A 25,748-nucleotide genomic window follows, 5' to 3' on the forward strand; every position below is an offset into this window, starting at 1 on the left:
CCTGCCCCATCCCGGATTCCAAACTCACAGAGTGATTTCCCCTAAATGCTTTTCATTCCAGTCCCCCCTCCCTCCTTCCCCTGGTGAGGAGGCCTGGGATCTCTGGCATGGGATGGGGGTGGGGGCAGCTCCCACTGTGGGATCTAGCCCATCCTCTTCGTGCTTCCTTTCTGAAGTCAGACCTTCTCATCTCATCTCATCTCTTAAGTCATGGGAGCACCATCGCTGAGCGCCAGCTGGGGCTCTGCACACACAGGGCACAAGTACTGCTGCCACCATGTCCCCATTTTACAGAGGCAGAAACTAAGACTCCAGGAGGGGAAGGGACTTGCCCAGGGCCTCACCGTGAGCAGGTGACGCGGCCTCGAAGGCAGGTCAGAGGACCCCACTCGCGCTGCATGCTTGGGGGTGAAGATGCCGCGGGCTCTGCTGGGGCCGCTGCCCCCAGAGCATGCCCGGCAGCCTGGAACCACGCCACGACCCACCCGCAGGGACCCTCACTGAGGGGCAGGTGCTCCCTGCCTCACCTCAGGTGGGTGACACCTGGCGTCTGGCTGCTCTCCTGGCCAGGAGGCCACAGAGAACCGGGGAAAAGTGGGGCAGGCCTGTGCTTGAATCCTGGCACCTGGCGGCGTGATCTTGGGCAAATCTCATGCCTCTCTGAGCCTCAGTTTCCTCACGAGCAAGATGGGCACAATATTTGCCTTACAGCTCAGAGCTGGAAGGGACTCCTCCGGGTTCATACAAAGGGCAAATGTTGGGAATTCCCTGGCGGTCCAGTGGTTAGGACTTCCCACTCTCAATGCTGAGGGCCCGGGTTCGATCCCTGTTCAGGGAACTAAGATCCCACAAGCCACAGCGTTCCCCCACCCCCCAAAAGAGGGCACATGTTGAGCCGGGATTCAAACCAGTTTTGCTGACTCTGAAGCCCTGTTCTCAACCTCAGCTCTGGCCAGGCTGCCCCCAGTCCCCATCTCGCTGGTCTGGGCGGGTTGGAATGTAGGGGAAGGGTGAGAAGAGGCACAGCCTGCCTGCCGGGCCCCTCTGCCCAGGCGTGGACCTTGGTCCCTGCCCTCCAGGGCCAAGAAGCAGAAGCAGACCAGCGAGTCCCAGCTATAGTGGCTGGAGAGGCTGGCCAGCGCTGGGTGGGAAGGCCAGCAGGAGGGGAGTGATGCAGGAGTGCAGGAAGGAAACAAGAAGGCCAGAGGCCCACCCCAGCCCCCAGGGGCCAGGCAAGCCTAGGCCTCTCCTGCTGTCAGCGTCCCATAACACAGAGGCTGGCGGGGGAGCGGCACAAAGGAACAGTCTTTTCGGGCCATTTGCTATCGCTGCTCAGCACGGTCCCTGTGGCCGAGGACCAAACATTATCTCCCCACGGCAGTTGTGAAAGCCCCATGAGCTGGCTCCACCCACGCCTGCCAGGGTGGGGGCCCCCTGCTACACCAAAGAGCCCAACCCCTGCCCCTCATTTTAGGGAGGAGGAAACTGACACAGGGCAAGGGACTTGTCCCGGGTCACCTGGCTCCCTGTAGCCGCTTCTCTTCCCTGACTACACTGGTCTGTACCATTTGTATTAGTGACCTATGGCTGCTGCTACAAAGCATCACAAACGTGGCATCTTAAAGCAACAGAAAAGCAGGACTTCCCTGGTGGTCCAGTGGTTAAGACTCTGTGCTTCCATTGCAGGGGACACGGGTTCGATCCCTGGTCAGGGAACTAAGATCCCGCATGCTGCGTGGCACAGCCAAACACACACACACACACACACACACACACACACACACAAATTTATTCCCTTACAGTTCTAGAGGCCAGAAATCCAAAATCAATCTCAATGAGCCGAAATCAAGGTGTCCCACAGGGCTGGTTCCTTCCAGAAGCTCTCAAGGAGAATTCATTTCCTTGCCTCTTCTGGCTTCTGGAGGCCGGCTGCTTTCCTTGGCTTTCGACCTCTTCCTGGCATCATTCCAACCTCTCACTTCTGTTCTCACATCTCCTCTTCTTTAGTCAAACCTCCCTCAGCCTCCCTCTTATAAAGAGACTGTGATTACATTTAGGGCTCATCTGGATAATCCAGGAAAATCTCTCCATCTCAAAATCATTAATTTAATCACACCTACAGAGTGTCTTTACCACGTAAGGTAACGTTCCCAGGTTCCAGGGATTAGGACCTGGATATATTTGGGGGCCATTATTCAGCCCACACCACACTGTCCCCCCACTACCAGCCCTGTTCCCCATTAGACACTTCTGCCCATCCACATCCTTCCCATTGGACTGGTTAAAAAAATTAGGGAAGAGTCATCCAGTGGAGCATGGCATACTGTGGAACAGTCATTAGAAATGGTGAGGGATAACAGTTACTGATCTGGAATGTGATTGAGGAGCTACTGTGTGATCTGAATTTTTATTTTAAAAAATATGTATCTAGAGAGAGAGAAGTAATGTGACATTGTGATTAAGATCATCGACTCTGGAGCCAGGAGATCTCGATTCAAATCCTGCCTGTGCCATTTACTGTATGACACCAGGCAATTCACTTAACCTTTCTGATGCCTCAGCTTCCTCATCTGTAAAATGGGAAAATTTGTACTTACCTCATAGGGATGTTGACAGGATAAAATGAGGTAATATGTGTAAAGTGTTTAAAATGGTGCTTGCCACAAAATAGGCCCCATTTAACTGTTAGATATAAATATTGTACATAAAATATAAATTATATATATAAATATATTTTATGTGTGTGTGTGTGTATATATATATATATATATACACACACACACATACACACTATATGCAGACTACATAAAAAATAACTAGAAGGCTATTCTCCAAAAAAAAAATTTTTTTTTTTGGCTGTGCCGCGCAGCTTGTGGGATCTTAGTTCCCTGACCAGGGATCTAACCTGTGCCCCCTGCATTGAGAGCGTGGAGTCTTAACCACTGGACTGCCAGGGAAGTCTCAAAACTTTTTAATTTTTTGATATTTAAATTTTTAAATCTCAGTGATGGGTCTGTGAATAATTGGTATCATCTTTTTGCTTATCCGCAAGCTCTATTTATGCCAATGAACAATTACTTGCATAATCAAAATGAAAATTTTAAATTTAATAATCTAACAAAAAAAGTAAACTAGAATCCTAATCCTTAAAGCCCCTGCTGTGGCTTGCTCTCCCCAGGGAGCCCTCCCTGACTCCCAGGGAGGAGGGATCTCGCCATTCTCACGACTCTCTTCCTTTCTTACTTCCTGGAGCACTTGGCCGTGAACTCCAGGAGCCCAGCAGGAAACAGCAGGGAGTGTGTTCTGAGAAGAGACAGCAGACCCCACCGGCTGCAGAAAAACACCCCTCACACATCAACAATGCACATCAACTTTGTGCAACCTTCCCATCCCTGATTTCAACAACCCCATGAAGGGTAACTGACCTCCGAGAGCTTGCCCATGGGTGGGCAAGGATGGGGTTTGCCCAAGGTCACAGCAAACAATTGCAGAGTTCCCACCTCAGGCCTTCTGCTGCTACCAATGCCCACAGGCACATGCCATGACCCGAGCATTACCAAGATGGGGCAAGGGTTCCTAGCTTGCGGCCTTTTCCCCTGAAAGGTGTGACTTTTCCTACCTACCCATCTTCAGCACTTTGCATGCTAAACCCATTTTACAGATGGGCAAATAGAGTCCCTGGAAAATGAAGATGGCCCAAAGATGCGATCCCAGAATTGGCCACAAGGTGGCAGCACCAGGTCTTGTTGCCGTCCCCTACAGGGCTTTTGCATCCTCTACCGCCCTCTGCTGGTTATGGGAAAAGGTAACTGAGGCAAGGTTGTCACCTCTGGGGGAAATACTCCGTGACAGAAGCAGGACTCAGTGCCCCGTGGTGGCCTTGCACTGACTGGCCATTCTCCAGCCCGTCACAGAGAATGGGTCTAGTTAGCACAGTCCTTTTCATCAAGGTGACTTTTCATCAAGGTGACCATTTAGTGGAGGTGAGGAGGGTTGTGGGCAGGCTCCTCTCTGCCTGCCGCAGCCCCAGGGATAAAGCCCCAGTCAGGAGTCAGGCCCCTATCCCCAGCATGGCTCTGCCATCAACCATAGCCTCCTCTGAGAAATGCAAAGGCAGAAGAAAACATCTCTGTGAAAACAAGGAGAGGGGTGGTGATGAGTAGCTGGGGTCTGGCCTGCCCCTGGCGTCTCCTTAGCCAGACCAGGCCTCAAGAGGAAGCCGAGGCTGGGAGACACGATCACTGGATTTAGCAGTAGGAGCAGAAAGGGCAGGGAGCACAGGGTGGGGCTGTGGGACGTGAGAGCCTCCCCGGGCCACGGTGCCATGGACTGAAGGTGGACGCCTTATCCCAAGCAGGTCACATCAAATGCTCCCTTTGGGGAATTTGGGATTGAGACAGAGAAAGGCGAGTCGGCCTCCTTGAGCAGCTGGAAAAGCACCAAGTAACCCCGGGGGGTGACAAGGAAAAGGCCATCTGTGAAGAGCAGGGAAAGTGGGGAGGGGGGCAGGGATGCAGCCCCGTGGCGCTCCTGGCCTAGTTCCTGCCCTGCTGAGGGAGGCTCTGGGGTCCACAGGCCATCGCAGGTCCCTGGAGCAAAGGCGCCTTGGGACTTAAAGGCTGATCAGTGAAGGGGAACTGCATCCTGGATACAGCGGTGACTCGGGAGACCTCAACACCTGTTGGCCCCATGGAGGCAGCTTCCACGGCTCCTCATCCCACAGACCGGTGTGGCCTCAGGCCTCAGCTTCTCTCCTTCCTCCCAGAGGAAGGAGCACTCTGCAGCCATGAAGACCCAGCCAGTGTGACACGGTGACAAGGACAGATGCTCGCCATGGGAACAAAAACAAGCAGGTGGCAGACAGCCCCGCAGAAGCCGAGGCCACTGCTCCCAAAATGACACTGTCTGCCTCCAGAGTGTTTGTCACTTCTACCTTATGTGAATGTTTGCTAATACAAAGACCATGAATTTTTTTCTTTTTTTTGGCCGCACCGTGCAACTTGTGAGATCTTAGTTCCCCGACCAGGGATCGAACCCGTGCCCCCTGCATTAGGAGCACGGAGTCTTAACCACTGGACTGCCAGGGAAGTCCCCAAAGACCATGAATTGTTTTTATGTTTTAAAAAAATTAACAGGGTTTCCCTGGCGGCACAGTGGTTAAGAATCCGCCTGCCAATGCAGGGGACACGGGTTTGAGCCCTGATCCGGGAAGATCCCACGTGCCGTGGAACAACTAAGCCCGTACGCCACAACTATTGATCCTGCGCTCTACAGCCCGCAAGCCACAACTACTGAGCCCGCATGCCACAACTACTGAAGCCTGCGGGCCTAGAGCCCATGCTCCGCAACAAGAGAAGCCACCGCAATGAGAAGCCTGCACATCACAACGAAGAGTGGCCCCCGCTCGCCGCAACTAGAGAAAAGCCTGCGCGCAGCAACGAAGACCCAACGCAGCCAAAATAAATAGATAAAATAAATAATTTTTTAAAAAAAAAATTAACAAAGAAAAAATTTAAACTCTCCTGAGAGGCTCTGAGAGGGTTGCCCAGTCACTGCACAATAGGGAGGGCCCGGGAGGTAGAATTCAGCTCACTGGCTGCCTGTCCGGCCTCTGCAGGGCCACCTCGGCAGACCAGTGTGCCCCTCATCTGCTGAAACTAGGGGAACAGGGACCCCACAGCCCTGCCTCGTTCCCAGAGCCGCTTCTCTCTATAGACCCCTGTCCCAGCATCCCCCCCTCCCACCATGAAGTGCCAGGCCTGGGATCTGAAGCCCTGGGTGGCTGTCTGCTGCCAGAGGGGCCCCCGGAAGGCACTGTGTCCTCTGGACCCTCGTCTCCTGGTCTCCAGAGCAGGACTGGAACAACCCCGGCCCCTGCTGAGCCAGGCACCCTTCTGCACACTTGACCTGTATCCTGTCATCAAGGCCTCACAACTTCCCCTTGAGGTGGGGACCATCATTGTGCCCATTTGACAGATGAGGAGACTCGGGCCGAGAGGGGTGCCCCTGCCCAGAGCCCCACGGTCAGTGGGGAGCAGAACTGGACCTGCACCCTGGGCCATCTCTGCACCTCCCTGCTGCACATCCCATGGCCGTGTCCCAGGGGTTATGGGACACAAAGCCCACTGAGCCTTTCACCCAGGCCTGACACCTAGTAAGCACAGGAAAAACGGTATTTACTGGCTGCGGACCTCCACTATGGTGCCGCCATGCGGGGAGCAGCAAACCTTTTCTTTATTGTGAACATGACACACAGTCCTGGGGACACCTGGGAAGAGCAGGAACCAGGGGGAGCCAGGGATGGGGCCTCCCCAAACCGGACGGTCCCCACTTCCCTTGCCCAGGGCAGGAGCCCAACCTGATTCCCACCCACGGGGCGCAGACAGGGCAGTCTTGAGAGCCCCCGAGAAGGCTAAAGAGCAGGGAGGCCCAGGAGGGGGTCCAGCTGGTGAGGGAGGTAGCTTTCCATGCCCTGGGGGGGTGGGGGTACATTTGTGAATGGAAACTGAGCCTGGGCTTTGTCCCCCAGCGCCCCAGGGCTCCAGCAGACGTCCAGTGTTAGAAGCGAGGGGGCAGTTAGGGTGGGGTGGGCAAGAGGTCGAATGATCCTGTCCCCTGCTGCACTGTATCACAGCATCAGCAGGTGCTAGCCCAGCGGCCCTGGTCCCCCACAGCCGGTGTCTTCCACTGTTCCCTCCCTCCTCCCGGCAGGGGTGCTCAGTTCACTGGGGGGCCTCAGCGATGGCCTTCTCCACCCGCAGGTACCAGGGCTGGATGTGAGTGTGATGCATCAGGTCGTCGAAGGCCTCCAGACCCTCCATCACACGCAGCACACCGTACACTGCCTGGGGGGGGGGGGCGGGTACAGAGGGGGTGTCCACACCTGCCCCGCCCTCTGCCAGGTGTGTGCCCTGGGCCCATCACCTCCCCTTTCTGGGAGCCCCGTGACCCACTAATGGGCCAATTTTGCACACAGGGCTTTGAATGAAGTGTGTGGGTTGGCTGCAGGATTCGGGAAGAGGGGACCCCACCACTCGCTCCAAGACCAGAGCCTTGCAATCAATATATTCTACCCTGGCTGTAGGACTGCTTCAAAGATTGGCATTGAAGTCAGGCCAACAAGACACTGTCCCAGGAATTTTGCTGGGTAGAAGCCTGGAGTACTGGTTTTCCTTAAGCCCTTGACAACCAGTGGAGGCAAATGCCTCTGGGATGGAGGAGCTGTGAGACGTAGGTGTTGCCTGCCTGGGCCTCCCCCACCCCAAGGACAGACCCTCTGGTCTGTGCACCCTCTGACACCACCACACTCACCAGATCAGCCAGGTTCGGCTTCTGGCCCCCCATGAAGGGCCGGTCTTTGCCCACAGCTGCCACCCACTTGTTGGCAGCCTCGTAGAGATCCTCACGCACGTCATCCTGGAGGTGGTGCCTGGGTAGGAATGGGGGAAGTCCATCAGGGGAACTCCAAACCCTGGCACAGGTGGGGAGAGCGAGAAGGCCCGGGGGCCAAGGCTATTTTGGGGGGTGGAGCGGGACAAGAGACCCAACCATGGAGAGGGAAACAGAGGAAGGTACAAGGCAGGGACCCAGCTCTGGACTCCCAGGCCAGCCCTGCTTCCCCTGGGTTGGGGGAGGCAATCAGGGGTTCTGGGTTTGAGTCGCAGCTTGGCTAATGCTGGGGACTTGGGGATGGCAGGCCCCCAGGTGCACGCGCACATGCGCGCACACGCACACACGTGTGCACCATCACCTGCTCTTGAGCCGCTTGCTGATGAGGTACATGGCAGCTGCGCCCATGTACTTGGCCATGGCGCCCTCCACGGTCCCGAAATTGCCCTCCTTGACGATGTAGTCAAAGGAGGCCAAGGCTTCGGTCGGCGTGCGGTACACATTGGGGGAGATGAGGTGCACCAGCCAGTCGTCTGCCCACTGCCGCCACCTCATCTCCTCCCTGCGGGCAAGGGGGGGCAGAAGGCGGCCCAGGTGGGCTTCCTGAGCCAGGGCCTGGGAGGCGGGGGAGCAGATGCACTATCTAGACAGCCCAGCGTACGGACGGGAGCAGGAGGTCCTCAAGGAGAGGCAGTCACGCCCGTGGCTCAGCCCCAGCCCTCGTGGTCTCCCATGCTGCTCCCCGCTCACAGCATCTCACTCAGCCTGGTCCCCTCTGGGGAAGGCCAGCCCCTCCCCACATCCCCAGGGCCGGCCCCGGCCCCACTCACGTCCTGGCCTCCTTCCCACCATACATCCACTGGGCCTCCTTCTCATCCAGCATGAGCCAGTACTTGTTGCAGAATTCGGTCACCTCCTTGCCCTGGTCGTTCACAGCCTTCATGGGTGGATAGTAGGTGATGATGTCTTCGAGGGGCTGCCTTTGGGAGATATCCAGAGCCTCACCCTGACTCCCTCTTCCTCCAGGAGACTAAGCCCTCACCTCCTCGGGATGAATATCTACCCCAGCCTGATCCAGCCCCAGGACTGACCCACAAAAGCTTTCCCACCCTCTTGTGGGTGACACAGGAGGTCCTGCAGCAAGAGGGACTTGGGGCAGATACCAGAAGCACTTCCCCAACAGAGGGAGATGTGCGGAAGAAGGGGGAGTCTCAGAGTGATGCCCGTGGCCCATTCTGGAAATCTAAGCAGCAGCCCCACCCCACTCCCATGCAGGAACCTAGGGGAGGCCTCCCTGAGATAGGGGACGGGATGAGATGCAGTGCCAGCCTGGGCCTCAGGGGCTCCTTACCCCGACACCAGGTAGGTCTTGAGGGCACTGATGATGACAGAGGAGTCGTTCAGTTGTTGCTGGAGAAGAGGATGGTTTAGATCAAGATTGTGGGGGGCGGGGGGTACTGGCTGACTGGCCAGTGGCAGGATCACCAGGGGCTCTTAATCCTGACACCCAAGCACTCTGCAGAAGCTGGTCGGGTGGAACCTGGGCATTGTTTGTCTGTCCCTGGAGGTTCACCCCTAAAATCGATGCCCACTGAGCTTTCCCTTCCCCCAGGACCCACTCCCCGCCCTCAGGGAAGCCTGTCCTGAGTAAGGGAGACCCAAGTGTGGCTAATGGGGAGGAGAATGTGGGGAGGACCCAGGATCTGAGCCCTGCCCACTCACCCGCTTGGCCTCCTGGGCACTGAGGGGCCGGGAAGACTCAGAAGCTACGTACTAGGAGCCAAGCCCTACACCCTGGAGAGTATGGTTCTCTGCTGATTAATGAAGCAAACCCAGAGGGGCTAAGTGACTGGCCCCAAGTCACACAGCCAGTGAGTGACAGAGCCCCACCGTGAACCCAGACCACCCTGACTTCAGAACCCATGCTGTTAAGCTCTGTGGTCCTCTGTCTCCCTTAGACTCACGGGTTCATAATCCTCAGCCGAGGCCCGGAGAGCCCAAGTTCCTTCCAGGGCTGCAGAGCAGGGCCCAACTCAGGGGTATTCCAGGACAAGCCTGGACAATGGGGCAGGGGGTGAGCTCCCCAAGGCTCACCAAGCTGTCTCCTTCCTGGGCCAACAGGATGGGCACCTTCCTGTAGGAGGAGAACTTGATCTCGGCCCTGCGCACAGGGTTCACCTCCACCACCTGGTAGGGCAGGGCGTGGAAGTCGAGGAAGGCGCGGACCTTGCTGCAGAAGGGACACGTTTTGTACTGGTACAGAGTCAGCTGCAGGCGGCTGGACAGGGAGAGCTGGATGAGGAGCAGAGGAGGGCGCTTCTGAGGCCTGGCGCCCAGGCCCTGCCCCCAGGTCCAGGCCCCACCCCCAAGCGAAAGTTTCCCAGGAGAGTTTTCTAGGATGACCTGAGAACTTCAGGAGGAATGGGGGGTGGGTGACAGGGAGAAAGGGAGGTGAAGGGAGGTGGGGAGCAGGCTCCTGCAGTGGACAGCCAAGCGCCCATCCAGTGCGCTCCCCAGGTAGAAAGTCTGTTCTGTGTAGGAGGAATCTTTTCATCTCTGTCCAACGCTAGACAGACATCTCTCCTCTCCTTCCTGTCCCAAGGGAACTTCAGACAGCGCCAGGTGTGCCCCCCCAGATGCAACTGTTTCAACTTGGGAGTGCCCACCCCGACCCCTTCAAGGGGTGTGGAGGCAGAGCCCAGCGTTTCCGAGCGGGGTCTACCTCAAATCTACAAGAGGGGAGCGTTATATCTGGGCCACTGGCCTGCATAGGGCAGGAGAGCCTCACGTGAGCTTGCAGCATATTCATGTTTGAAAGCCACAGCTGCACTACTGCTCCCCCATTGTTCAGAGATGAGAGACTGAGGCTGGGACATGGAGGTGGGCGGGCAGGGAGACACAGAATTCCACTCCCCATCTACCATTCCTGTTCCCATGGGTTCAGGAAGGGGGCGCCTGTGGGTGTGTGTGTGGGGGGGTGCTGGTGCTGTGTACAAAGCATCGCAAGGGCAGCTGGGCCACCACCCAGCTTGGGGGACATACCCTTGTTCCTCCGTGTCTCAGGGCCTGGAGTCTACGGGTCATCAGTTCCGTAAAAACACTAATAATAGCACTAATAAATACACAACCTCGGGATTTGGAGACAGTGGGAGGGACACGATAAAAATGTTTGTAAAGCCATCCACTGTACAAGAGGCTTTCCCTTTTCAGTGATCTCCAAATCTTTCCATCAAAAAGTCTTAAAACACGTTAGAAAAACGACTTTGAAACAACGAGAATTCTAGTCAGCAGGCATCAGTAGCGCCCCATTTCACAGATGAGGACGCTGAGGGCTCGGGGGCTTAAAACCAAGTCACTGGTCCAAGGTCAAGAGCGGACGGAGGAGGCGATTCCTGACACCGCCGGTTCCCAGAAGTCCCGAAGTTCGGCGCTGACCCGAGCGCCCCTACCCAAGGCTTGGTCCGACCCGGGCTTACCTGCGCGGCTGAGAGGTCGGCACGGAGGTTCTGGGCGCGCAGGTGCCACCGCGCAGTGTGGTACAGCCCCAGGGCTCCTCCCAGGGCCAGCGCCGCCGCCCCCAGGAGCCGTGGGCAACCCTTGCGGGTGGTGGCGGCGGGGCCCGGACCTCCCGCCGCCCCGGTTAAGCCGGCCCGGCTCTGCGCGGGGGTCCCAGCGCGGGGCGACCGCCCAGCCTCCAGGTCAGAGCGCGCCCGCCGGGCCACAGCGCCCGCACAGCGTGGGCCATGTTTGCTCCGCCGGCGCAGCGGGAGGGCGCGAGAAACAAAGATGGCCCAGGCTCAGGCTCCTCTTAAAGGAGCAGGTCTCCGGCGCCCCGCAGGTTGCCAGGAGTGACAGTGATGCCGAGTGGGGAGGGCCAGCTCTCGTGGGACTGGGCGTGAGTCCTCGGAGCCCAGTTCCACACATCCGTCAGAGCCGAAGAAACACACCTGGGGACGTCTGCTAAATGCCCCGGCTTCTAAAGTGTGGATGTAACTGGTCTCGGTGGTGACCCGGAGACGAACGCAGGAACTCGGCCACGTAGCTCGCCATGTGGCCGTCAGCGTAATCCGTAATACGCACCCAATCGAAAGAGAGTGAACCCTTCAGACTATCAGGGAAAGCGTCACGGCATCGGGTCCATGAGAGGCGCAGAAACCGCCCAGCCCGACCCACAGTAGGTGGGTGTCCTCGAATCGGGCTTTTTCTGCCCTCCCGCACCGCTGCACCGTTTCTTCTGTGGCCCGAACCATAAAATTTTCCACACACACAGGGGGCCTTAGAAACCACGTGTCTCAGATTTATTTCGCCCACCCGAAGGCGCCGAGTCGCCGACCCGCAGGTCCCCAGCGGCAAGATGGGGCGGCGTGGGGATTCCAAACTCTCCCGCCCCTCTGTCGGGCTCCTTTGCCCAAACTGAGGGCCCGAGGCCCAACTACCTAGGCTTCTCGTCGGTCAGCCCCGGGATGGCCCCTCCGGCGGCCGGGAGAAGGGTGGAGCTCGAAGAGTGGGCGGGGATCTGAAGGCTGGACAGATTGTGGGCGGGGCGAGGCGGAGTCTGAAGGCCAGTGGGGCACAAAGCTCCGCTCCCGGGATGAGGCGCGAGACAGGGACCAGGCTCTGAGTGGGGCGGGACGTGGGGCGGAGTCTGACAGCGGGTCGGGGCGGGGCCCGGGCGCGTTCAGTTGTGGCATTTAGCCCAGCTGGTCCCGAGTTCCATCCACCGCCTCCACCTTCCGCCCCGCGCCGGCTTTCTGTGCTACAATCGCTGTGTCCCATCTTCGCGCTGCCCTTGCGGCGCCCGAGCCCACAATGTCGGGCCCCAACGGGGACCTGGGCATGCCGGTGGAGGCGGGCACGGAAGGCGAGGACGAGGGCTTCGGGGAAGCACGTGACCCAGGGGGGATGCTGAGGCGACTTTTGCTTCCTCGGAGGTGACCTCCTGGGAAGGGGAATCGGGGCCGGGATAGGGACCGGGAAGGAACCGCAGAGCCCTCCCATTCCCCCGCCCCAGGGTGGTTCCAGAGCAGCAAGCGCCCTCCGGGGGTTTGGGACGAGCACCTGCGAGCGGGTCCCTGGAAACCGCAGCCTTCGAGAACTGTGGGCGACAGGCCCCGTTTTACAGATGGGGAAACTGAGGCCGCTTCAGGGTCACTCGCCCTTTGGGATTGGGGATTTGCTCTAGACACTTCTTTCAGCCCCTGTGGAGCTGGAGACTCCTAAGGGGCCGGGGCCGGGAGTGACCGTCTTGGCTTGGCAGGAGGGGCTATCTGGGTGGGCGTGCCGCCCTGCTGAGTCAGCAACCCCAGGCACCTTTGCTGGTGTGGCCTGAGCCCTGGCGAATGTGACTTGCTTACAAAGCAGCCTGTTGCCTACACAGCACTGCAGGGGGTGGGGGTAGGGGGGGAAGGAGAGAGAACCATCAGCTCCCTTCTCCCCTTCTGGAGCCTCAGTTTCCCCATCTGTAAAATAAGAATAATGGTTAGTGTCTCCTGCAATGAGATCTGTCAGGATTAAGTGGGAAAATGAATGGAGAGAGTCTGGAGGCTAGTGAGGCCATTGTTTTAGAGACCCCTATTTTTTGCCCACCTGGCAGCTTGCTCCATCTTTGCCAAATACAGGAAGGAAACCCAATAACCCAATCCTCCACCAAAATACTTGGCAAATTCTCACTTTGTCTTCCTGGCCAAGATTGGGCAGGCCGTAAGGGCAGGCCCACGTGTCTTGGTCTGCCAGCCAGTGCTCACTGCCCTGGGTCCCTATACGGCCTCTTCTTTAACTCATTCCAGCCAGCGACCTTCTGTCTGTGGCTGAGCTGGATGGATCCCTAGGCCCAAGTCTGAGCAAACCCTAGGGATAGCTGTGCTGTTCCCTGTTGCTGTGGGACATCTGGGGACAGGTGGCCAAGACCCAGGGTTCTCACATGGAAGAGAGGACAGAGACTCTGTCCAGGCGTAGCCCAGATCCTGCCAGCCCAGGAGCCCCATTCCAGGCTGTAGCTTCTGTGACCTCCCATTGGTATCTGACCCTACTGGCCAGTCTGCTGGACACATGTCCCTCTGTGAGTCCGTGACCCCACCCTCCTTGTTTTCCTTCACCCTCTCTTCTGCGGCCCTGCCTCTTTTTTTTTTTTTTAATAAATGTATTTATTTATTTATTTTTGCTGCATGTGGGCTTTCTCTAGTTGTGGCGAGCAGGGGCTACTCTTCCTTGTGGCGAGCAGGGGCTACTCCTCCTTGTGGTGTGCAGGCTACTCATTGCAGTGGCTTCTCTTGTTGAGGAGCATGGGCTCTAGGTGCACAGGCTTCAGTAGTTGTGGCTCGTGGGCTTCAGTAGTTGTGGCTTGTGGGCTCTAGACCACAGGCTCAGTAGTGTGGCACACGGGCTTAGTTGCTCCATGGCATGTGAGATCTTCCTGGACCAGGGCTCGAACCCGTGTCCCCTGCACTGGCAGGCAGATTCTTAACCACTGCGCTACCAGGGAAGCCCCAGCCCTGCCTCTTAAGAATTGGGTTCTTCAGGGTTCAATCTTGGACCTGCTAGGCCCCATACATGTGGCCTCGGCCACCTCTTCCCTCCCCTGGTTTCTGTTACCATCTGTGTTGTGAATGCCCAGCCTACGGTTTCAGGTCAGCCCTATCCTGGGTTTACAACTGCCTCTGGGTCAGCCGGGATGTCCCCCAGGCACCCCACCCTCATCCTGGCATAACCACCCAACTGGCTATCTTTCCCACCTAACCATTTTCTCCTTTTCTGCTCCTGTCTCCATCGTCAAGGGAGAACCCAAGAGTCCTGCCAACCTCTTCACCCTCCACGACTGCCCAGCCCCTGCTCTGCCACTCCTCCTGACCCCAGCACTCACTCCTCTCTAACACCGCAGTGGGTTCTACCCAAATGTCCCACTGCCCCTTCATCTCACCCAAAACCTACTGAAGAGATGAATCTCAAAATAATTGTGCTGAATGAAAGAGGCCAGGCAATAAATCATATGTACTATTTGGTTCCACTTATATACAACTAGAAAATGCAAACTAATTTATGATGAGAAAGCAGACTGGGGGTTGCCTGGGGGTGGGGTAGGGGGTGTGTGATGAAGAGGAGCAGGCGGGAAGGGGCATGAGGGATTTTTGGGGGGGTGATGAATATGTTCACTGTCTTGATTGTGGTGGTGGTTCCATGGGTATTTATATACGTCATAACAAATTGCTCGAAAACTACAATGAAAGCGATATGTCAAAAGGACTTCAGAGGGCTTCCCTAGTGGCATAGTAGTTAAGAATCTGCCTGCCGATGCACAGGTTCGAGCCCTGGTCCAGGAAGATCCCACATGCCACTGAGCGACTAAGCCCGTGCGCCACAACTACTGAGCCTGTGCTCTAGAGCCCGCGAGCCACAACTACTGAAGCCCACGAGCCACAACTACTGAAGCCTGCGAGCCACAACTGCTGAAGCCCGTGCACCTAGAGCCCGTGCTCTGCAACAGGAGAAGCCACTGCGATGAGAAGCCCGTGCACTGCAAAGAAGAGTAGCCCCCCCACTCACTGCAACTAGAGAAAGCCTGTGCACAGCAATGAAGACCCAATGTAGCCAAAAATAAAATAAAAATAAATAAAAAATAAATAAATTTATATATATAAAACAAAGGACTTCGGAGCTCCAATGGCCAAAGTTGGAACAATTTGATCAACAAAATAAAGTAGTATTGGATTATAACCCAAAGTATACAATAAATATCCATGAGCCCATTCTGATATAAATAAATGATTGAATTAATAAGTAAAGCGGAGAGAAGATACAAATCTCTTGTAGAGAAGAATTCCAAATAATTTTTTGTAGACACCCTGCCCTCAAGGAGGTGGAGCAAAATTCCCCCCTCCTTAGGTGTGGGCTGTGCAGAGTGACTTTCTTCCCAAGAGGACAGTGTGGGAAGGGGGAAGAAGGGTAACTGCAATGGAGAAACCTGACAGTCACCCCCCAGCCAGGTGACCAAGGTCAACATCAACACTGATCGGTCATATTGATAGTATGTACCCTTGATAGGATGTGATGCAAAAATGGCACTTGACCTCTGCACTCTTTCTCCCCCAACACCCATAATCCCAGTCTAACCACGAGGAAAACACCCAACAAATCCCGAGAGGGACATTCTGCACAATACCCGAGCAGTGCTTCTCCAGACTGTCAAGGTCATCAAAACCAAGGAAAATCTGAGAAACTGTCAAAGCCGAAAGAAACCTAAAGAGACATGACAATGTATGTATATGCATAGCTGATTCACTTTGTTGTGAAGCAGAAACTAACACACCATTGTAAAGCAATTATACTCCAATAAAGATGTTAAAAAAAAAAAAAGAGACATGACAACTAAATGTAATGTGGGATCTTGGAACAGGAAAAAGGGCATTATGTACAAACCAAGGAAGTCTGAATAAAGCATGGACTTTGGTTAATAAAGTATCATTGATGGTTTGTTAATTGTAACAAATGTATCAAACTAATATAAGATGTTAATAATACGGGAAACTGGGTACAGGGTATATGGGAACTCTTTTCACAATTTTTCTGTAACTCTAAAGCTATTTTAAAATTAAAAGTTTACTTTTAAAAACTTGTCAAATTGTGTACTTTGAACATGCTTAGTTTATATTGCTTGTATTTGTGGGAAGATTTGTTAATGATTGATTCGATTTCTGTGGTGGCTATAGGGCAGCTCAGATTGAATCCATTTGGGTAAATTACAATTTACTGGGAAATTTCCCATTTCATTACCGGTAACATTTACCTATTCTTTTAATGTCTATAGAATCTATAGTTATATCCTTCTTTTACTTCTGTTTATCTGTGCCTTATATCTTTCTGTGTTTGAGAAATTTTTCTAAATTTCTATCTAAATTATAAGTCTTTTCCAAGAGTCAACTTTGGCTTTGATATTCCTATTGTGTCTTTCTAATTTATTAATTTCTTCTCTTAACTCATTTTCTCCTTCCTTCTGTTTTCTTTGAATTTGTGTCTGTGGTTTCTTTTATAAATTTTTATTTTGGACACCCTGCTCATGACTTTGCAGGTTTTCTAGTATTCTAAAACACACCCCTTAAAGCCATGCATGTCCCTTGTTTATTGTTGAGCCAGCAGGGCGTTAAGAGAGTCTATTTCACGCTAGATCTGGTTGTCTGGTGGAGGGAGGGCCCTTCAGACTTTCTAGACTGCTGTTCACCAGGATTGCTTTTCACATGAGTCCTCCCCAAGGTGTACTCCCCAGGGTCCACTCAGGCCACAGGAAGACTGGGCACCCCTCCGTGCCTACCCTTCAGAGCAACAGCCCTATCTTCCCGATAGCCTCCCCTTCTCTCCTCGCCAGCAGGGGCCGATCCTGCCCATCCCTCGCCTTTTGACTTCTCTTGGCAGTAGTCTGACTCCCATCCACAAGCTCCAAGACCAGAAGTCAGCCCTCCACCTTCCCCAGCGAGTCTCCAAAATAGCCTCACTGGGCAGGAGCTGGAGGAAGCAGCTCCCTGCTCCTAGTGGGGATAATTAGGAGGTAAAAAGGGGAGGGCTCTGATCACGGAAGGGAGGGACCCTGCGGCCCTGGAATACCGGCAAGGCCCTCTGGACGGGCCTCTCCCACCTAATACAGCACACACTCGGAGGAAACACTTGGTGTGCACTGGGAGCCTGTGAGAACCCTCAGCCATGCAGGAAGGGGAACATTGGAAGGCAGGATGAAGAGCAGACAGTGGGAGAAGGGCAAGGCTTCCACGCTCCAGCCACAGGACCGTGGCACCTGCCGGGGCACCCAGGAACCCTGCCTGGACAGAGCTGAGCCCTGGTGCTCCTCAGCCAGGGAGCCTAGGGCCTCTGAGCAGCCTGGCTGCAGCTGCCTACACAGACCAGCCTGCCAGGGCCTGGGGCCCCTCCTGAGATGAACCCAAGTCTCTTTGTGAGCAGGTCTGGGGTGTGGATGGCGCAGGACAGGTGGGGTCTGGGGTGTGGAGAAAAGAGGTCTATATGGGTCAAGGGGACTACGATAGGAGGGAAAATGCCCCCCCAAAGATATTCATGTCCAAATTCCTGGCATCTGCAAATGTAAATGTAACTGTATTTGGAAAAAAAAGTCTTTGCAGATGTGATTCAGTTAAAGATTGTTTCCTTTATTAATACTTGAAAAAATTTTATATAGTAGTTAATGTCCTAATGCCTGACTTTTAAGGTGTATAAATTAAATGTGTTACTCTCTTCAAAAACAAACAAAACAAGCTATTCTTTCCTTGGTATGGCCCAGATTTTTTCCTTTCCTGAAGACTGACAATATCCTAATTCCTGATTCATAATACAGTAGAGTGCATTCTGTTTTCAAATTTCTAAAAGGATAAAATTATTTTTACAACTCACCAATATTTGAATAGTAGAAGACAGATGTTCTCAGCCTGATGATCAGCCTTTTCTTTCTTTCCATCTTTCCTTCCTTCTTTGCCTTTTAAATAAATTGGGATTTTTCCAGACCACCTCAATAAAGTGAATATCACAATAAAAATTTTTTTAATCAAATAAGTAAATTGGGATGTGACATGAGAGCACCTCAGATTATCCATGTGGGCCCTAAATATCATCATGAGTGTGCTCAGAAGATGAGGCAGAGGCCATGAGAGCGTGTCACATTCTAGCTAATTCCTCTTGGCAGTCTCCTCCTCCTCCTCCCCCTGTCTCCACTTCTAGGAGAATAATTATTTGTAGAAAGGCTGTGAGAAGCCACTTTATAATATTTTGGATAAGATGGTCACCAGTACAGTGTTGCCAGGTTTAGCAAGTAAAACACAGGACACCCAGTTAAATAACTGCATGGGACATACTTACACTAAAAGATTATTCATTGTTTATCCAGAATCAAAATTTAATTAAGCGTCCGGTGCAACTGGACGCTTTATCTGGCAACCATATGAGCAGTCCCGTCTTCCACTCTACAGATACATTCTGATTTGATTCTTTCAGTGAATGAGAGTAGTGGGTTTTGGTTTATTTTAATCATTAGTTGGATATCATGACTTTATTATAAAAGAAACACGGAAATTATTTACATGATGAAAGATTTCAGAACTTCAGTGGCAGCTTCACGTGATGCCACTGGGGGAATGGGCGGCTTCACGTGATGCCATTTCAATAGTCACTTATTTTAGTCGATGTATTTTCCAAGAATGTCACCATCTCTAAATAGGAAATAATCCTTGTCGTCTAGAACTAGTTTGGTGCCTCCATATTCTGGGAGAAGAACTTTATCTCCAACTTTCACACTAACTGGTTGAATCTCTCCACCCTTTCCTTTAGAGCCTGATCCAACAGCTACTACCGTTGCTTGCAATACCTTTCCTTGTGATTTTTCTGGAAGCATAACGCCTCCTTTGGTTACAGTTTCGGCTGCACTTCTTTCAACTAATACTCAGTCAAAGAGGGGAAGAAACTTTCTAAATGCCTGTCCTGCCATGACTCGGGTTGCCGCCCTTCGTACTCTGTTTTGGTTTCTAGACTGTTTTATTTATTGTTTTATTTATTTTATTTGTTTTGGCCGCGCCGCATGGCTTGCGGGATCTTAGTTCCCCGATCAGGAATCGAACCCGTGCCCCCTGCAGTGGAAGCTTGGAATCCTAAGCACTGGACCACCAGGGAATTCCCAAGAGTAGTGTTCTGATGGTCAGTGACCTGTGGTAAAGCTGAGGTTTATAGTTTATGTACTGCTAAGATTCTGTTGTCCTGGCAGGTGCAAATCCAAGTAGATATAAATTCAAGTGTCGTGAGGCCCTTGTGTGGCTCAGCATGTCCTGGCAGAGTGACCTGAAGCCGAAATCCTCCTGGGAGGAGGGCGGGGTTGCAGGGAGCCTGTGGGAAGGGACAGTGGGGGGCAGCTGTGCAAACTAGAGGCACTAGCGTACTTTTAATAGTCCAGGAGGCCTAAAAGATCCTTTAGTAACTCTTTAGGAGAGAGAAATGATGGGAAATCTGTCAGTGTATGGTTTCACTCTGTGAAAGTGGACAGAATATTTGGGATGTTTTCTTAGCCCAGTCTTTCAGGAAGGCTCTGAACAAGTGAAATCAATTTTCTTTTCAGAAAACTAAACTTAAAAAAAAACTAAACGGGGCTTCCCTGGTGGCGCAGTGGTTGAGAATCTGCCTGCTAATGCAGGGGACACGGGTTCGAGCCCTGGTCTGGGAAGATCCCACATGCCGCGGAGCGACTGGGCCCGTGAGCCACAACTACTGAGCCTGCGCGTCTGGAGCCTGTGCTCCGCAACAAGAGAGGCCACGATAGTGACAGGCCCCCGCACCGCGATGAAGAGTGGCCCCGCTTGCCGCAACTAGAGAAAGCCCTCGCACAGAAACGAAGACCCAACATAGCAATCAATCAATCAATCAATCAATCAATAAAATAAATCTTTAAAAAAAAAAAAACAAAACAGAACTTCCATTAATTAAAAAAAAAAAAAAACTAAACTTTTTTTTAAAGGTTGACCAGGAATGAAGATTATCTAGGAGATTTACAAACATGATACTTCTAAGAAGATGGGGGATTAGGAATGGATAGGAAATGTGGCAATTTAGGGACAAAAAGAGCAAGCTTAGAAGTTTAGGATTTAAGAGTCAGGGCTTGCTCTTGGGCAAGGGGATTATATGTTACACTTAATAGCACCTGCAGACTTTAAAATAGTTAGGGGTTCTCAGTAACTAAGCAGAGTCCTACCGCTAAAAGTTATCTTTTCTCTAAAGATTTTCTAATGTTTAAAAAAAATATAGGGGGGTGGACTTCCCTGGTGGTCCAGTGGTTAAGATTCCACACTTCCAATGCAGGGGGCGTGGGTTCCATCCCTGGTCGGGGAACTAAGATCCTACATACCTAGTGGTGCAGCCAAAATTTTTTTTAAATTTTTTAAAATCATATGGGAATCCAGCTGGGAGAGCGCCCTGTAGAGAAAGATCACTGGGTTAAGGGAGGTGTCAGAAGTGGGTTCAAACTCATGGGCTGAGGTTTATTGTGGTCAGTATAGCCTTTGGTCTACATTAGACTGGTGGAAAAGGAAAGAGTAGGTTTAGCATGTAACTGGTAGTGTAGAGTGTTGGGCCAGTTGAGGAGGCCCCTGTCCCTCCTGAGGGTGTCCCCACACTCCTGTGATCTCTGAGGCTGGGCTATGCCAATGAGCTACCTTTGCTCTTCAGCTTCCTTTCACTGTACAGCCTAATGTATTTTGCTCCATGAGTGGACGCCCTAGGCTTGTCTCCCTGATCTTGATCCAGTGTCTCATCTTTGCGCCTCTCTCACAACTCCTATCAGACTTTGTTTCTAATGGAAGAGGTTCACATGATAAAGAAAAAACCAGGGAATTCCCTGGTGGTCCAGTGGTTAGGACTCGGCGCTTTCACTGCCGTGGGCCCAGGTTCAATCCCTGGTCAGGGAACTAAGAAACTGCAAGCCTCGAGGCTGGCCAAAAAAAAAAAAAGAGAGAGAAAGGAAGGAAAAAAGAAAAGAGGGAAGGAGGGAGGGAGGAAGCAAGGGAGGGAAGAAGGAAGGAAGGAAGGGAGGAAGGAAGGGAGGGAGGGAGGGAGGAAGGAGAGAGAGAGAGAGAGAGAGAGAGAGAGAGAGAGAGAAGAAAAGAAAGAAAGAAAGAAAGAAAGAAAGAAAGAAAGAAAGAAAGAAAGAAAGAAAGAAAGTAAGAAAGAAAGAAAGGAAGAGAAAGAAGAAAGAAGGAAGGAAGAAGGAAAGAAATAAAGAAAGAACAAATGAACCAGCCAGCCCCTCACATCACAATAGAGATGAAAAATGCCATCTTGGCCTGGGACTCCTCCCACTCCAGTATCCAGAACTCACCCAAGTTGACCCCCAAAATGAAAAAAGACAAGAGGACTGCCAGGGGCAAGAAAGAGAAGGGGAGGCAGCTGCAGTGCCCTGAGCATCAGAGCAGAAGGGCCACCTCCTCCTGGATGGTGGCGAACATCCAGAGGAGGAAGAGGGCAAGCACATCCACCTGGGGGACCTCTGCTTGCAGAGGACGCTGTACAACATCAATTTAGACATCGAAGGTGTAACTGTCTACCAGGTGTCTATTCTGGCGAGAGTAGGCAGCTGCCATTCCTTTTAGCAAAGGACTTTGCTGACCAGCTCCACCTCTAGAAGGGAGATTTAGGCGTTTAACAGTAGAAATGAATCACAACTGACCTCATGAGCTGCTCATTTTCCACGCAAGAAAATGAAGCATTCAAGTGGATCTTCCATGATTTTGCCCTGAATAGATTTGATTATTATAGTTGTATGTGAACTGTAATCATTATTTCTAGTTATAATTCTGTATGAGCTTCTTACTAGCACTGTGCTGTGTGTAACACAGAATCTGACGTATAATAGGCACTCAGGGATGCTACCATCGCCAATTCTTTTGTAACTGTTTTTTTTCTTTTTTTCTTTTCCTTTTTTTTTTTTGGCTGTGCTGCGTGGCCTGCAGGATCTTAGATCCCCAACTGGGGATCGAACCTGTGCCCCCTGCAGTGGAAGCGTGGTGTCTTAACCACTGGACCGCCAAGGAATTCCCATAACTGTTTATTTTTAATGTAAGTAGAGGATCATTATGTTATAGGATGTCATGGCCCAGGTAGCACAGGACTAGAGTCTCCCAAAAGTCCTCCTAGAGAGTGGCTGCAACATCCATTGCAGGTTCAAGGCTTTTAAAATACAGAATATGACTGGGAGGCAGCACCATGTTGAGGACTGCAGCATCCAGAGGGTCCCAGGTGTATGTATCTCTACTCATTCAACAGCCGTTTTTGAGTGCCAGCACTATGCCAGGCACTGTTACAGGGCTGTGGATAGAGCGGCTAAAAACCATATAGACAAAAATCCCCTACCTCCTGGAGTTTACCTTCTTCTGCGCAAAGACAGACGGTAAACAAGTAAAACGGCTGCGAAGAAAAGGGGATAGAGTGCTTGCTGTGTGGGGAGCAGGTGTGGCTGCAATTTAAATAGGCTGCAGGAGGGAAGGCCTCACTTAAAAAGTAATAACAGGCATAGTGCTTTTTTTTTTTTTTTTACAAATTGAAGGCTTTTGGCAACTCTGCATCAAGCAAGTCTGCAGGCATTTTCCAATAGCATTTGCTTACTTCATGTCTCTGTCATGTTTTGGTAATTTTCAAAAATATTTCAAACCCTCCACCAGCAAAAAGTTTGTGACCTCCTGAAGAGTCAGATGATGGTTAGTATCTATCTATCTATCTATATATATATGTATATATTTTAGCAATAAAGTGTTTTTTAAATTAAAAAAAAAACAAAGGACTTCCCTGGTGGCGCAGTGGTTAAGAATCCGCCTGCCAGTGCAGGGGGACACAGGTTCGAGCCCTGGTCCGGGAAGATCCCACATGCCGAGGAGCACTAAGCCCATGCACCACAACTACTGAGCCTGCGTGCCACAACTACTGAAGCCCACGTGCCTAGAGTCCATGCTCCGCAACAAGAGAAGCCACTGCAACGAGAAGCCTGCACACCGCAGTGAAGAGTAGCCCCCGCTCACCACAACTAGAGAAAGCCTGGGCGCAGCAACCAAGACACAACGCAGCCAAATAAGTAAATAAATAAAAAGATGAGGCAGAGGAAGATTATGCACAAAGGAGAAGGTGTTGTGAAGATAAGCAGAGACTGGAGTGGCAGGGCCACCAGAAGCTGGAAGAGGCAAGGAATGGTCCCTTGGAGGCTCCAGAGGGCATGCGGCCTGCCCACACCTTGATCTCGGCACAGTGAATTTCTGATTTTGGACTTCTGGCCTTTGGAATGTGTTATTTTAAGCCAACAAATGGTCGTTTGTTTGTTTGTTTGTTTTTTGGCTGTGCTGCGTGGCTTGTGGGATCTCAGTTCCCCGACCAGGGATTGAACCCAGGCTGCAGCAGTGAAAGCCCAGAATCCTAACCTCTAGGCCACCAGGGAACTCGCAATGGTCATTTGTTACAGAAATATGATGATTTGGGAAATTCTCAGCCTGTCTAGACTGAAGAAGATACTAAAACTATGAAATTCACTGTTAGGAAAGCATGCTCTGGAGAGAAGGCCCAGGGTGTGTCTAGGCAGGAGACCTCTGATGTGGGGAAGAGGTGGCCCACGGCTGGGAGACCCAGCAGTGTGGGCAGGTGGCTGAGTCAGTCCCCTTGGGCTGTTGTAACAGAATACCATAAACTACATGGCTTATGAACAACAGAAAATTTTGTTTTGTTTTGTCTTTATTATTTATTTATTAACTTATTTATTTATTTATTTTTGGCCGTGTTGGGTCACGTTGCTGTGCGCGGGCTTTCTCTAGTTGCAGCGAGTGGGGGCTACTCTTCGTTGCGGTGCGCGGGCTTCTCATTGCGGTGGCTTCTCTTGTTGTGGAGCACAGGCTCTAGGCACGTGTGCTGCAGCAGTTGTGACACGCGGGCTCAGTAGCTGTGGCGCAGGGGCTTACTTGCTCTGTGGCACGTGGGATCTTCCCAGACCAGGACTCGAACCCATGTCCCCTGCATTGGCAGGAGGATTCTTAACTACTGTGCCACCAGGGAAGTCCGCGGCTGCCTTTCTAAGCTTTGCCACAGGTAGGCTTTCTGGTAGGTGGAAAGGGCAGGAAGCAGGAGATCCTCAAGTGACCCCTGGCTGACAGCTGAGCGATGGGGGTTGGAAAGCTGCTTCTGGAAACTTGAGACTCAAACCAAATCTCTGGAGGAGCAGGCACCTCACACTGAACAGTGCTTCCTTCTTCTGGGTGTTTGGACCCGCAGTGGCCAAGGAGGGCCTATCTGTGGACTCCAAGAGTTGCCGTCGCCGCAACTGGCCTCCTGGGGGCATCTTGCCTGTAGGCTGCTCCCAGGAGCCTAGTCGCCCCTGCCCCGGGGACCTCCTGCTCAGCCCTTCAAGCAGGGGAGAGAGGGGTGCTTTTGCCCCAAACATCCCGGGCTGGGCTGAACACTGCTCCCAAGCTTCCAGAAACAAGTCCAGGGGGTTAGAGTGGATTCCTGAGATGCAAGAACTGTCAGAGAGCATTTGACTGCCTTCCTGATTGGATTAGACCAGGAAAGAGGCGTGGGTCCTTCCATGGGAGGTCAGGCCACTGAAGTCCCTGGGGAGCTTCTCCTCTGGGGCCTGTGGAGGGGGAGAGCACCTGCCAGAACAGATTCAGAGCAGCCACAGTTCTCCTGGCTTCTTGCCACAGAGAGCCACGTGTGGATGGTTTTTAAGTTCCTGCCGTTGCTGAAGAGACCCAGAGCAGGACTTGGCAGGTCCAGCCCTGGCTTCTCCGAAGAGGGGCCTGGCCCCAAGACTCCTGTGTGGCTTGTTGCAGCCTGTGGCTTGTTGTGGCCTCACTCAGGACGTCTGCAGCTCCTAGAGAGACAGTGGGGAAAGCCGGCAGGGGTGGCCTGTAAGACCAGCCCAGGGGCCACAGTGGAAACAAAGAGAGGGGCCAAGGGGAGTCAAACAAGTACCTGGGATGCCCCACATGGTGCCACGAGTGCAGTGCAGAACTTTCTGAAGCCCTGGAGTCCAGGAACTGCTCCCAGCTCTGGGCAGTGTGAACCTGCGAGTGCCTTCCTTGGCCGGGGGCCCAGGCCCAGTGGGAGGGCGCTGGGCAAGGAACGAGGAGGCCTCCAGGGTCCTGTCCTTGGAGTCGGCCCAAGTCTAAACAGGAGGGCTACACCACGGTCCTCACCCAACCCTCCTAGTACCTAGTTCTGCAGCTTGTGCGAGGTGGGTGTGCGTGTTGAGCTGACCCTTCCCTGAAGCCCAGCTGGACTCTGAAGAGGGTGGGCAGAGCTTTTCACCTTTATCCCCAGCCCACCCTGCAGGACCCTTCCCTTCCTAAGGCAGACAGCAGCAAGCACCCTCGGCTGATCCCCTGCCGCCCAGCTCCCCACAGCCCCAAACCCACCTCTTGTTGGCTGGGATTGGCCTGACCTCTGCTCCAGCCAAGGCCAGGGCCATCCTTGGACCCCCACGAGGTATGGCGGGGACACGGCACACTGCTGAGACTCAAATCCCTGGACAGGCCTCGTCCCCTTCACTCCTCTCTCGGCTCCTGGACCAGGCCAATCTCCAGGGCTGGGCCAGGAGAGAAGGCAGAAGGCAGCCAGGTGAGGAAGGGGTGATGAGATGGCTGTCACCAGGTGTGTCAGCTGAGGCCAAGACCACACGGAGATAAGGACAGAGAGATAGACAAGGCCAGTGGGTCTGAGACAGGCCTGGAGCCAGCACAGAGAGAATGGGCCCTGCGTGGGTGTGATCAGAAACTCAGAGGTGACTTCCTGTAGAGACCCCCCCGTGTGTGCACCAGCTGCATGGCCTCGCAGGTTCTGCCCGCAGCGCTCTTTAC

At 52.9% G+C, this 25,748-nt stretch overlaps 2 protein-coding genes and 1 non-coding gene across 3 annotated transcripts; 1 reads left to right on the forward strand and 2 right to left on the reverse strand.

The window, feature by feature from the left end:
- Positions 1-6,197: 6,197 nt before the first annotated feature.
- Positions 6,198-11,275, reverse strand: PTGES2 (prostaglandin E synthase 2). Its single transcript, XM_036856718.1, is given in 8 exon segments — positions 6,198-6,845; positions 7,312-7,429; positions 7,751-7,951; positions 8,220-8,369; positions 8,741-8,799; positions 9,484-9,681; positions 10,866-11,059; positions 11,062-11,275. Coding segments are annotated over 8 exon segments (1,116 nt in total). The 5' UTR covers positions 11,135-11,275; the 3' UTR covers positions 6,198-6,722.
- Positions 11,276-18,553: 7,278 nt separating this feature from the next.
- LOC118896316 (10 kDa heat shock protein, mitochondrial-like) lies at positions 18,554-18,862 on the reverse strand. Its single transcript, XM_036854093.1, is given in 1 exon segment — positions 18,554-18,862. A coding segment is annotated over 1 exon segment (309 nt).
- A 1,890-nt stretch (positions 18,863-20,752) lies between these two features.
- On the forward strand, positions 20,753-20,825 carry TRNAE-UUC. Its single transcript has one exon. It is a non-coding gene; the product is annotated as a tRNA-Glu (tRNA).
- The last annotated feature ends 4,923 nt before the right edge of the window (positions 20,826-25,748 follow it).

This window comes from Balaenoptera musculus, chromosome 6 (genome assembly GCF_009873245.2).
Source record: "Balaenoptera musculus isolate JJ_BM4_2016_0621 chromosome 6, mBalMus1.pri.v3, whole genome shotgun sequence".
Taxonomy (NCBI): domain Eukaryota; kingdom Metazoa; phylum Chordata; class Mammalia; order Artiodactyla; family Balaenopteridae; genus Balaenoptera; species Balaenoptera musculus.